The 12,252-nt window shown below is 38.7% G+C and overlaps 1 protein-coding gene across 6 annotated transcripts in view; it reads right to left on the bottom strand.

Annotated features, from left to right (window-relative positions):
* Positions 1-12,252, bottom strand: part of KDM2A (lysine demethylase 2A) — a 92,590-nt gene that overhangs the window by 26,203 nt on the left and 54,135 nt on the right. For 5 of the 6 annotated variants that reach the window (XM_024987456.2, XM_059883116.1, XM_024987455.2 and 2 more), the window contains 5 exons: positions 8,736-8,914; positions 5,404-5,510; positions 4,973-5,066; positions 3,657-3,810; positions 3,440-3,555 (listed from right to left, as the gene is read on the bottom strand). In XM_024987456.2, coding sequence (XP_024843224.1) covers positions 3,440-3,555; positions 3,657-3,810; positions 4,973-5,066; positions 5,404-5,510; positions 8,736-8,914 — 650 coding nt within the window. Of the gene's footprint in view, positions 1-3,439; positions 3,556-3,656; positions 3,811-3,984; positions 4,063-4,972; positions 5,067-5,403; positions 5,511-8,735; positions 8,915-12,252 lie in introns of those variants that run through there. The other variant, XM_024987460.2, reaches the window with a different exon arrangement.

Genomic DNA, 12,252 nt, shown 5'->3' with positions numbered 1-12,252 from the left:
TAGCCCAGGAAAATCTCTCTCTAGTTAACTGTAATCCTAGGTTGCCATGTGGAGCAAGAATTTAAGTGAATCTCTCAACTTAAAAACTGTTGGTCTTGGGAAATCATCAAAAAAGATAAGAGGTACTTGGAAAGACCATTTAGAACTATCAAGAAGCTGTCTTGTTGAGTGGGAAAGCATCAAAAAGAAGTTTTGAGGCAGAGAGTAAAATGTTAGTAAGGCACAATATACTTTCTGTACATATCAACCATTCTTGCCTGTACCTGAATCAGAAGGCCATGAAACACAGAATATAATGGAAAATGTTTTTATTATGTCCTTACATACATAAAGGTACAATTAGAAATGCATTCCCAAGCTATATCTCATCTAGGACACTCGACTGAGTATTTCCTCCCACTATTAGCTCTCAGCTTGCCTGCTTCATAATACTCTACCAAGATGGTATGTCCGCAAATCAGGTTACTATTCCATGTGGCCTCATCAGCTGCTCTCTTTAGCTTTCTTCCATTCTTCCCCAAAACAGTATGAAATTATTCCAAGTGAATTATAGTAAAAATAACTGCCCTTTAGATTTATCATGGTCAAGGAACCTGCAAATCAGCATGGATCAATCACTGAGCAAGATCAACCATGGAGATTGTCTTAAATACAGGCATACCTCATTTTACTGTGCTTTACTTTACCGAGTTTCAGAGATATTGTGGCCTTTTTTTTTTTTAAAAAAATTGAAGGTTTGTAGCAATCCTGCATTTGTCAGATGATGACTAGCACTGTTTAGCAATAAAGTGTTTTCTTTTCCTGTTTTAACTCTTGTCTATCTTTATTTTTTTTTGTTTTTTTAATCAATCATTTTTTAATTGGAGGATAACTGCTTTACAGAATTCTGTTGCAATAAAGCATTTTAAAATTAAAGTACATACTTTTTTAAAAAGCTACTGTACATTATGTATATAATGCTACTGTACATTAACAGACAAGTAATGTAAAAATAACTAACAGACTATGTATAATGTGAATACAACTTTTATATGCACTGGAAAAAGAAAAATACTGTGATTCAATTTATGGTAATATTCACTTTATTGCAGTAGTACTGAACCAAACCTGCCAGATCTCTGAGGTATGCTTGTATATTCTGCCTGTCTTCTTTCAGAGAGGGCTTCTTTCAAAAGGATAAGGAAAACAATACTTTTAGGATTGATCTGAATATGTAACTCCTGAGAATGTTCCCACCTACTTTTCAAAGCTCCATGTCAGGCAATCTTTTCAAATCGAGGAGACTCAGATGGACATCCCTTTTCAAAACCCTTCACTAGGTCACAGGGCATCACTGGGGAATAAGATCACTTTCCTCATTGCAAGGCAGGAGAGACATGTACTTTTCATTAGCTTTCCAATGCAAAGGCTTTAGGCTCTGAATCTTAGTCTCTGATGCCACTACAGCTTCAACAACTAGAAGAGGTTTCTCCTCCCTTGTTTGAAAATAAAATAAATTTACCTCTGGTACACCAGGAGGGAACACAAGAATTAACAGATACTTGATCCCCCCTAAATTAAACATAATACACTGCACTTCTCTGTTTGCCTTTTAAGTTTTAAAAAATAAAATAAAGTAAAATAAAATATAAAATGGGCATTACACTTTTAATTTTTCACTTGGAACTCAAGAGACTGAACTAATAATAGCCAGGACATCATACACCCAAACTACCCCGTTACATTTTACCTATGCTGCTAGATACCCAGAGCACACAATTTCTAAGGCTGGGCTGGAATTCTTGAAAAAAAAAGTTTTTAATATTCATTATAAAATTATTGAACCTTTAAGCACTATCAATAGACTTACCAATGCTCAATTCAAATAGTGTATTTCTATACCGGCATGGCAAAAGTAACTAACATATTGCATTAAATTTATAACATATTTTATATTTCTTTACTAAAGCATTCTCTACATATTCTCTTTTACGTTAAACAAGTTTAAAGAAGTTGGTAACATAATAAATGTATGTCAGGTTGGTACTGGCAATGTAAAAGCTTGGGTGTGGAAAGCAAAAAAAAAAAAAAAGCCTCTGTGGACATGTGTAGAGGACCCAGTGAAATTTCATGGAAACACAGAGAGTTCCTTATTTGGAAGGAAAGAATTAAGACATATTTAGGAAAAATGGAATAGTATGTCAGATACTGAAATTTGACATTTCTGATAAACAAAGTCTAGGAAAATCAGATAGACAAACCAAGATTAGTTATTACCAGTTTAACAGTCTGCAGGAGACTTTTCCATGAAGAGTTAAGGTGCTCATTGTACCTACAGTATTAAATATATATCCTCCCTTTCTTCCCTCAAACTGAGCAAACAATTAAGCAATGGACATAATGGCAATTTTTAGCCAAAAAAGCAAATGCTTTTTAAAAATATTTTCAGATTGAATCTTACACCAAGGTAGATGGTATTATTGCAAAATGATTTTGAGTTAAATAAGAGTATTTTACTATGAAATTATGTGATTTTTCTCTTTTAAAAATTTTAACTATTTTTACTGTTACTTTAACTTCCAATTTACTAAACTACTATTATATCTTCTGTAGTTTCACTACTTTTAACAAACAAGCTATAAAATTCTATAAAATTCAAGCACTGTATCCTCTCTTAATTCTAACAGGGCAATCTCTATAACTCCGACAGCAACAATCTTGTCTCTTATGTATAATATTTATGTAATAGGTAGCTCTAACCAAAATACATGTTTCAAAACAGGCACCAAAATGATTAACTGATCATTAGTCAGTAACCATTCCTTCTAAAAATTATGAATTCATTAATTATTTTTAAATTTTTAATCCTGAAAACTTTCAAATCCACCAAGTTTATAGAGCAGTACCACTAAGACTTTCAGAGCTCTTCCATGATTCATCAATCATTAACATATCACACTTTTAAATGGTAGGGGGTAAGGCAGAATCTAACTAAAAGAGAATTTTGTGACATAAGAAAATTGTATGAAATCAAATTTCAGTGTCCATAAATACAATTGTATTATATTTGAGCCATCCTCACTTGTTTAAATGCTTCTTTCTACAAGGCAGAGTAAGTGCTTGTGACAGATACTGTATGGCCCACAATGCCTAAAATATTTACTATCTGGTTCTTTACAAAAAAGTTTGTCAACTCTTGCCTTAAGGTATCTACTGCATGTAACTTTTCCCCTATATATCCTGGATGATTTATCAGCTATGTAACACCCTGTGAAAAACTGACAAAATAAGACACACAAATCATTTTCTGTAAAGTTTAATTCTCTCATGGAACCCCAGTTGAGAAAGGCAGTGTACACATTTATATGTTAAAGTATAATAGTTTGAGTGTTACACAGTAAGCAGAGTAAAAATAGATATATGAAACATCTTCACATTTAATTCTTACACAGTTACTTACCCGTGTTCGATCTTCAATGTTGTATATCTTTAACTGCATGGGGATATTGAAGCTATGCAAAAAATTGCCTCCAAACACCAAGGTGTCTGTAGGAGTATACACAGCATGAATCCAGCCTAGGAGAAAGGGAACGGAGGGCAGAGGCTATAAGCACTCACTGTAGTGTGGCTCCCTCAGAGGTTAGAGTAGACGACTCACTTTTTTCCATCTTGCTTACCTGAGGGAATGACGAAGGTATAGCCCTGCTTGAGCTCAATGCGTTGGCAATCTGATACCCGGTCACCCAGAAAGATGTCTCCCTGTTTCCCTGACAGCAGCCAATTCTCGTACAGCTCCAGGTTGTGGGCTGTAGGGGGGATGAGCCAGAAGACCTGTGAGTTAAAAAACTTCAGTCTGTTAACAGCCATTGACATGACCCAGTCGTCTCCCTCAACTGATAAAACAGGTACAAAGTTAAGACCAACAGGTAGAAGAGAAGCAAGCAATCCTCCCAGCCTACAGAACTTGACCATTTGGGAAATTCTAGAGGCCTCAGGGAAGTAGACCTTTTCTGTCCTCCACTTGATCAAACAGCATTAGGGCTTCCCTGGGGTTTGATTGTAGAACCCGGAACCTATACAGGACTTGGAGAGAAGGAGGGCATTAAGCTTGTCACCTAGGCAGTCCCTTCCTTGCCCCTAGCTGGCTGGCCTCAGTTAGTTAGGTATACAGTATCTTCAAAAGACAGGCCTGGGTTGCTCGATTCCAAGATCAAAAGGACAAAACTCAGGACACCATCTAAATAGATTTAAAGTAAACAAAGTGACTCTGGATTTGGAGATATAGCTGTTCTAATTCAGCCCTCACATTTTAAAAGCATCATCTGTTTTCATTCCAGTTCTACTTTTCTCTCATAAATGCTTTTACTTCTTAACAAGAAAAAAAGGATCACAATAAGAGTATAATACTATAAACCTCTGGTATTAATTCTACATTTCCATTCTCATACAGCATTCAGAAGCACTCTCAGAAGCTGGAATATAAGGCTTTATGAATGAGGATAGTCTTTAAAAATCTATTTATATCCCCATACAGGACTTAAAGGCTTCCTCTGGCTACATTTCAGACCAATGTCGCTATATAGGGAAAAGTGGTCTGGAACCCAGTTGACTGATTTCATTGTCAATCTAGCCCCACTTTGTGTTCCCTTCTACTATTTACTATACTTCCACATAGAGAAGTTATCTTTTCCTCTTAAAACCACTTCCTTGCCTTCACTTGGAGAATTCTGCTTTGGGAATTTATAAACAGGACTGTTGAAGTTTACTAAGTACTGGTGCCAATATTGGCAAAAGGAAAATGGGCTAGATAGATACCAATTTCTACTGGATTCTAGCCAAGAATTCTAGTCAACTTAGTCTATGATTCTCTCCAGATTCGTGTATGTGTATCTCCTAATAGACTAGTTTTCAGGGTATATGAAGCATGCATGAACTGAAGCTAAGTCATATAACCGGCTTCAGATTCCAAGCCCCATCACAACTGTGACCATACCTTTCCCCCTTGATGGATATGATACCAAACCGAGGTACCACCGAAGTCCACATGGAAGTCAGTATAGCAGCCTCGAACACTCATCAGACAGTACCTGACCCAAAAAAAGCAGTAGAGTTAGTGCACTGATGAGAAAAAGGAGACTTCCCACCACAATGCCACACTCTCCCCTGTGTACTCCCCTCCATCTTCCACCTGATATGAACTCCCAGCTGGTGAGAGGAATGCAATCTCAAGTTATCATAGTATCAGAAGAAAAGTTTGTTTTCCTTTATGTTTCCATGGCTATAGGGCTCTTACATACACTCTTCCTTTGGAACTAAACTCGACTGTCTTGGGACATGAAGCAAGGTTGCTAAGGGAGGACCCATTCCTTGCTATCACTCTGGTCTCCCACAGCACACTGAGGAAATACAGGGTAAGCCACTTACTTCTGCACTTTAGGATACTGCATCTCCAAGATGGCATTTGTTGATTCAGTCTGACTTTCTTTCAAATGCCTTGGCCACATATTGTCTACCCAGTCAATGAAATCCACCTTTAAAAGGAGGAAGAACGTTTAGGTTGGGATTAAAGAGAAAGCTAAAGTCAAGAAAAACAGAAATTCTCAAAACACATACTGAAAGACTACAATTTAACTTCCAGCAAGCTAACAATCTTCTGTTAAATTCGGGGTCAACAGGCAAACATTATAGATATAATTATTAAGTGAAAATAAAGACTAATGGTTCCACGAGCATGATCACAAAGATAGCACTAATCAAAACAAAGTCATTAAAAAAAAAAAGTCATTAAATGATGCAGTAGTACCCAATAAAACCCTCTGTGTGGCAGACTGGCATAACCAGCTATACTGACGGGGGTGGGGGTTGAAGGGTGGAGATAAAAGGCACTGTCTGGAAGATTCCTGTAAACTTATTGAAAGACAAACTGCTACAAGAGCCAAGATACCAAACATTTAAGAAAAGGAAAGGAGAGGGGAGGAGGAAAGGAAAGGGGAGGAGAAAAGAATTCCATAGGGATTTTCAGCCTTATATGAGCAATGTGCTATAGAACCTACTGGGTTAGGAATCAGAGTTCCAGGTCTATCACGTTTTCTCAAGATCTTTTGTGAGGCTCTGGAACTTATCTGTAAAATGAGGATAATTACCTCAAAGGAATATTGTGAGGATTACATGTAAAAACATGTTAAAATTTTTTGAAATAATGTTATCAGAGTTTAGGAATCTGGTTTTTTCCTTTGGCCACACCATGCAGCATGGGGAACTTCCCCCACTAGGGACTGAACCCATGCCCTCTGCAACGGAAGCATGGAGTCTTAACCACTGGATCACCAGGAAGTCCAGGAACCTGTTTTAAATAATATGTGCTGAAAGAAATGAGAAATGAAAACAGTATGAACTTCTTTAAACACTTTACACTGAATTGTAACATGTCCTATATCTTCAAATGTCTGCACCCAACCACTGAACTCCAAGAAACAGTCTTAAGTAGCTAAGTGTGAGTCAAACAACCATGGATTCAGCAAAGCACTGGTGCTACAGATGTCTAACTTATGGCTATAAAAAAGATGTATCTGGTAAGCTGTATAACTTATGTCTGTATATATTTCATCATTTATTTCCTTACAACATATATCTAGATGCTGCCGCATCACTTCAGTCGTGTCCGACTCTGTGCAACCCCAGAGACGGCAGCCCACCAGGCTTCCCCATCCCTGGGATTCTCCAGGCAAGAACACTGGAGTGGGTTGCCATTTCCTTCTCCATTGCATGAAAGTAAAAAGTGAAAGTGAAGTCGCTCAGTCGTGTCCGACTCTATCGACCCCATGGACTGCAGCCTACCAGGCTCCTCCGTCCATGGGATTTTCTAGGCAAAATTACTGGAGTGAGGTGCCATTGCCTTCTCCGATATATCTAGATAAATGCATACAATCTGTGTGTAATGATATAGGCGAATATCGAGTGGATACTCAGATGTAAACCGCGAGTTTTTGGAAGGGGTCACTGATGACATGCAAGTTTAAATAAGCAAGTGAGGAACAACTATGAAGATTCACTTTCTGGCCCATTTCAAAGAATTTCCACTCAGGGATCCAACAGCTTTAACCAAGCATCCACTGGGCCTAGGAACACTGACTGAGCTCCAGGTTTCTTTCTTCTCATCAAACAAAACCTAACTTCTGCTCTCTTAGTGTAGTGGCCAGGATCTCTCATCTCCTGGAACTGTCCTTTGGAAAGCCTTTACCAGAATAAAGGATAACTGACTTGTTCAATATACTTACTCTTAAGTTCTTATGTCTGGACAGGAACAGGAAAAATTAGGAACATATGAGTATTTTTTTGTTAAGTGTTCACTCAGAGACAGTTGGATTTTTCTGGCTAGAGTTCTCACCTGCAGCAGTAAGTCATTCTCTGTCCTCTTTCTGTTTGATATTATTGGGTATCATCTGACTACCAAAAGAATACTGTAGTAAGGTGTTCATACCTCCTTCTTAGGTTACTCTTTAGGCTCTGGATAGGCCTTTTGCTAAATGGTTACATCCGTTTGAGAACAAGTCTCCAGGACGGATAATCAGCAGTTTCTACCTGTTCTGTACCAATACAGGGCCAAACTGGGACATAATCAAATCACATACTGCAAAAACAGCTCATCGCCTTCCATGAACTAATTTCCCCATCACCAAACAAACTTGCACATTGTATCTGCTACTTCTTCATCTACTTCTAAGTTACTGCTGGAATGAGAGCAGAAGCCATCTCTCTCCTCTAGATAGAATCTCACTTCATGCTACCACCCAAAATGGACAGTTCAAAGTTGCCCAGCTCACTCTCCTTGCACCTACTTTTGCACATACTATTCCTCCTGCCTGGGATTCTGGTCTTTCTTCTCTGCCTCATTTCTTCTTTCATGTCAAGATTGGAGATCTCTTTACATCACACTGACAGAACATTTTCCCTTGGTCTGTACATACCAATGTGTTAGTGATAATAATGCAACAATCTAGTAAGTTGAAGGTACGTATGTATACGTATATATAAACATTATTATAACAAATTAACCACATTTTAACTTTAAAAGTCAAAGGGTACAATTAGGATAATTTAAATGAAGATGGGATAAAACACTGAGACTTTAAAATAATGTTTAAAATATTAGTACATTCCAAATTCCATTGCTCCAGATGGAATACTTGACTCAAGTGAGTTCTGAGAGAGGAATAAAAGTGGTCCAAAAATGACTAAGTATATTTTAAAAGTGAAACCAATCCCCCTCAAGGAAAGGATCTTGTAGATAGCCACTTTCATGAGAGAGGTTAAATCAGTATCTACCTCAGGAAAGTTAAGCACCAAAAACTAACTTCCCCCCATGCTGGGTTGTCAATCTGTTACTACTAATCATCCAACAGCATCTACTCACCTGCCTCTAAAGCATTTTTCTCCCAAGCACCTCTACAAGTATAAACCTACAGGATAGAAATTTACTAGGCAAACTTCCTATTTACAGTTCTTATCAGAGTGAATTTTAAGACTCTTCCCCATTACATGCAAGTGACAAAGTCCCAAAATTATCAGAATGGCCTCTCCCTATAACATAATCAAGTGATGTTGGAAATGATGACCCCTCGAATAACACAAGTTAAATACAAGTTAAATTTTCTTGTTCATCTTCATCTTCATCCTGGTATGTTTAAGAACTTCTCCCAGTGTATAAACAACCCTCCTGGTGACAAAGACAATGTGGAGACAACGATTAGACTAACCGTGGAGGGCCTCTGCACCATGTTCTCCAGCCTGGTGTGGCTAAACTCTAAGCTGATGACATTATAGAGTTTTTCTCGCTCCTCCTCTGGGGTCTCATAGTAGCGTGTCCACTGAGCCATGGTCATTTCAATGCCTTTCTGTGTGTTCACATCCATGACATCCACCATACGACGACTCCCTGCCATGAAAGACGCACTCATCATTTCTACTGAGCCACTGATATCCTTAAATATATTAAGAATATAAGATACAAATGAAAGTAAACAAACTATCCTTTTTCCCTTACAGTATTCAGCAATAAATAGACAGGAAATAATTGTCACTTGAAAGAGGTAATCAACAGAAAATCAAATCAGAAAGAATGAGAATGACAATGATTAATACTAAAAACAATAATCACTCCCTATAGCATGTTTACTACATGGTCAGGCGTTGAATCTTTATTCAATATCTCAATCCTAACAATTTTAAGTACTAAGTACCATTCATAGATGATAAATTTCGTACATTCCATAAATATTTACTGAATGATAAAGACATCTTAATGGACACAAGATGCTCAACCAACTGTAATAACCACAACAGAAGGCAGAATGCCAAAGAGGCAGCATAAAATAGCAGGGGGAGAAAAAACAGCCTCAGAGTCAAAGAGACCTAAGTTTAAATCTCAGCTCTAATATTATTTAGGCAAGTTATTTAGTTTTTCTAAACCTTAATATTTTCTTCTATAACTTGGGAATAATATCACCTTGTGGGCCAATGTGAGGATTTAGTCAATGAAGTAAAATGTTTGACATAAAATAGATGCTAATTAATTAAACGGTAGTAAAAATGAAAAATCAAAAGACAAAAATTGTTTTAACTAGACTGATCGGAGAAGGCTTTTAGAAAAAGAGAGGGAAGAGGAGACATTTGAGTTGGGCCTGGAGGACTAAACAGAATTTCAGCAAGATTCAACAGTGTGAATTGCAAGCAGAGGTAATAGCATAAGAGAAGATATGGAGAGGCAGTCCAGCTGAAAAGTTAAGAAAATAGTGGTCAAGGAGGTACAGGCCTGAGAGGCCTGGCGTGCTGTGATTCATGGAGTCGCAAAGAGTCGGACACGACGGAGCGACTGAACTGAACTGAACATATGATTCTGATGCAAGTCATCTGTGGACTATAAACCCATGAGAATGCCTGACCAATAGAGAAAAGCTGTGGTGGCCCATTAACTTATGGATCCAAAGAATTACTTCCTGGAGGTCATTAGGAAAAAAAAGTCAAGTAACAGACCAATAGGTACTCTACTATTAGGTTTTCTGAAGCCCCCTGAGAACCCTGCCTTGTGAAGAGTAACTACTAAACAGATTTCCTGAGTATCTACTACACCCCAGAGACTGTGCTGAGTAATAGGAAATACACAGTGACAGGAGGAAAAGCGAAATCTAACACAAAAACATGTAGGGGAGTGAAAAATACAGGGATTTAGAGAACCTTCCTCTACCTCGGACATTCACCTCTTGGATAAACAGTTTTTCAGTTGTCTAAAAAAAGCCCTCAAGTGGCCAATAGACAGTACTGCAATACTTCATTTCAAAGGGGAAGCTGGCACTGAAGCTTCAGCACAGAGGACAAGGCACAACGGAAGCCCAAAGCACCTTTCGTTTCACGTTCTGTTAGAAACATTTCTAAAACATTTTTATCCACTTTACTGCCTTATCATGTATATGAGAGTAACCATCTCTGAATTCCTGAGGATCCTGGCATGTCTCAGGGCCACACTGAACACCAATGATGAGCAGATGGTAAAAGATTTGCCTGCAATGTGGGAGACCAGGGTTCGATCCTTGAGTTGGGAAGAGCCCTTGGAGAAGGGAACAGCAACCCACTCCAGTATTCTGGCCTGGAAAATCCCTGGAGCCTGGCAGGCTACAGTCCATGGGGTTGCAAAGAGTCTGACATGACTGAGTGACTTTCATAAGTGACACCAGAAGTTTCCTTCTTTAATTATACTGCTCTAATTTGCTTTTTTCCCCCTAAATTTTGAATATAATGAAATACAAATCTGACTAAAGACTCAAGTTAACCAATCACTGATGAAGAGATATTTTAATGTATTTACTTCGCAGTTTATGAAGTTTCAAACCTTAGCCATGTTACCAAATGTCAGTTAAGTCAGTCAGTTCAGTCGCTCAGTCATGTCCGACTCTTTTCAACTCCATCAATCACAGCACGCCAGGCCTCCCTGTCCATCACCAACTCCCAGAGTTGACTCAGACTCACGTCCATCGAGTCAGTGATGCCATCCAGCCATCTCATCCTCTGTCGTCCCCTTCTCCTCCTGCCCCCAATTCCTCCCAGCATCAGTCTTTTCCAATGAGTCAACTCTTCGCATGAAATGGCCAAAGTACTGGAGTTTCAGCTTTAGCATCATTCCTTCCAAAGAACATCCAGGACTGATCTCCTTTAGAATGCAATGGTTGGATCTCCTTGCAGTCCAAGGGACTCTCAAGAGTCTTCTCCAACACCACAGTTCAAAACCATCAATTCTTCAGTGCTCAGCTTTCTTCACAGTCCAACTCTCACATGCATACATGACCACAGGAAAAACCATAGCCTTGACTAGATGGACCTTTGTTGGCAAAGTAATGTCTCTGCTTTTCAATATGCTATCTAGGTTGGTCATAACTTTTCTTCCAAGGAGCAAGCGTCTTTTAATTTCATGGCTACAGTCACCATCTGCAGTGATTTTGGAGCCCCCCAAAATAAAGTCTAACATTGTTCCTACTGTTTCCCCATCTATTTGCCATGAAGTGATGGGACCAGATGCCATGATCTTCGTTTTCTGAATGTTGAGCTTTAAGCCAACTTTTTCATTCTCCTCTTTCACTGTCATCAAGAGGCTCTTGAGTTCCTCTTCACTTTCTGCCATAAGGGTGGGGTCATCTGCATATCTGAGGTGATTGATATTTCTCCCGACAATCTTGATTCCAGCTTGTGCTTCTTCCAGCCCAGCGTTTCTCATGATATACTCTGCATATAAGTTAAATAAGCAGGGTGACAATATACAGCCTTGACATATTCCTTTTCCTATTTGGAACCAGTCTGTTGTTCCATGTCCAGTTCTAACTGTTGCTTCCTGATCTGCATACAGGTTTCTCAAGAGGCAGGTCAGGTGGCCTGGTATTCCTCCCATCTCTTTCAGAATTTTCCAGTTTATTATGGTCCACACAGTCCAAGGCTTTGGCCTAGTCAATAAAGCAGAAATAGATTTTTTTCTGGAACTCTCTTGCTTTTTCCATGATCCAGCGGATGTTGGTAATTTGATCTCTGGTTCCTCTGCCTTTTCTAAAACCAGCGTGAACATCTGGAAGTTCACAGTTCATGTACTGCTGAAGCCTGGCTTGGAGAATTTTGAGCATCACTTTACTAGCGTGTGAGATGAGTGCAATTGTGCAGTAGTTTGAGCATTCTTTGGCATTGCCTTTCTTTGGGATTGGAATGAAAACTGACCTTTTCCAGTCCTGTGGCCAC

Source organism: Bos taurus, chromosome 29 (assembly GCF_002263795.3).
Source record: "Bos taurus isolate L1 Dominette 01449 registration number 42190680 breed Hereford chromosome 29, ARS-UCD2.0, whole genome shotgun sequence".
Lineage (NCBI taxonomy): Eukaryota > Metazoa > Chordata > Mammalia > Artiodactyla > Bovidae > Bos > Bos taurus.
This window is presented reverse-complemented; position numbering and strand designations above follow the sequence as displayed.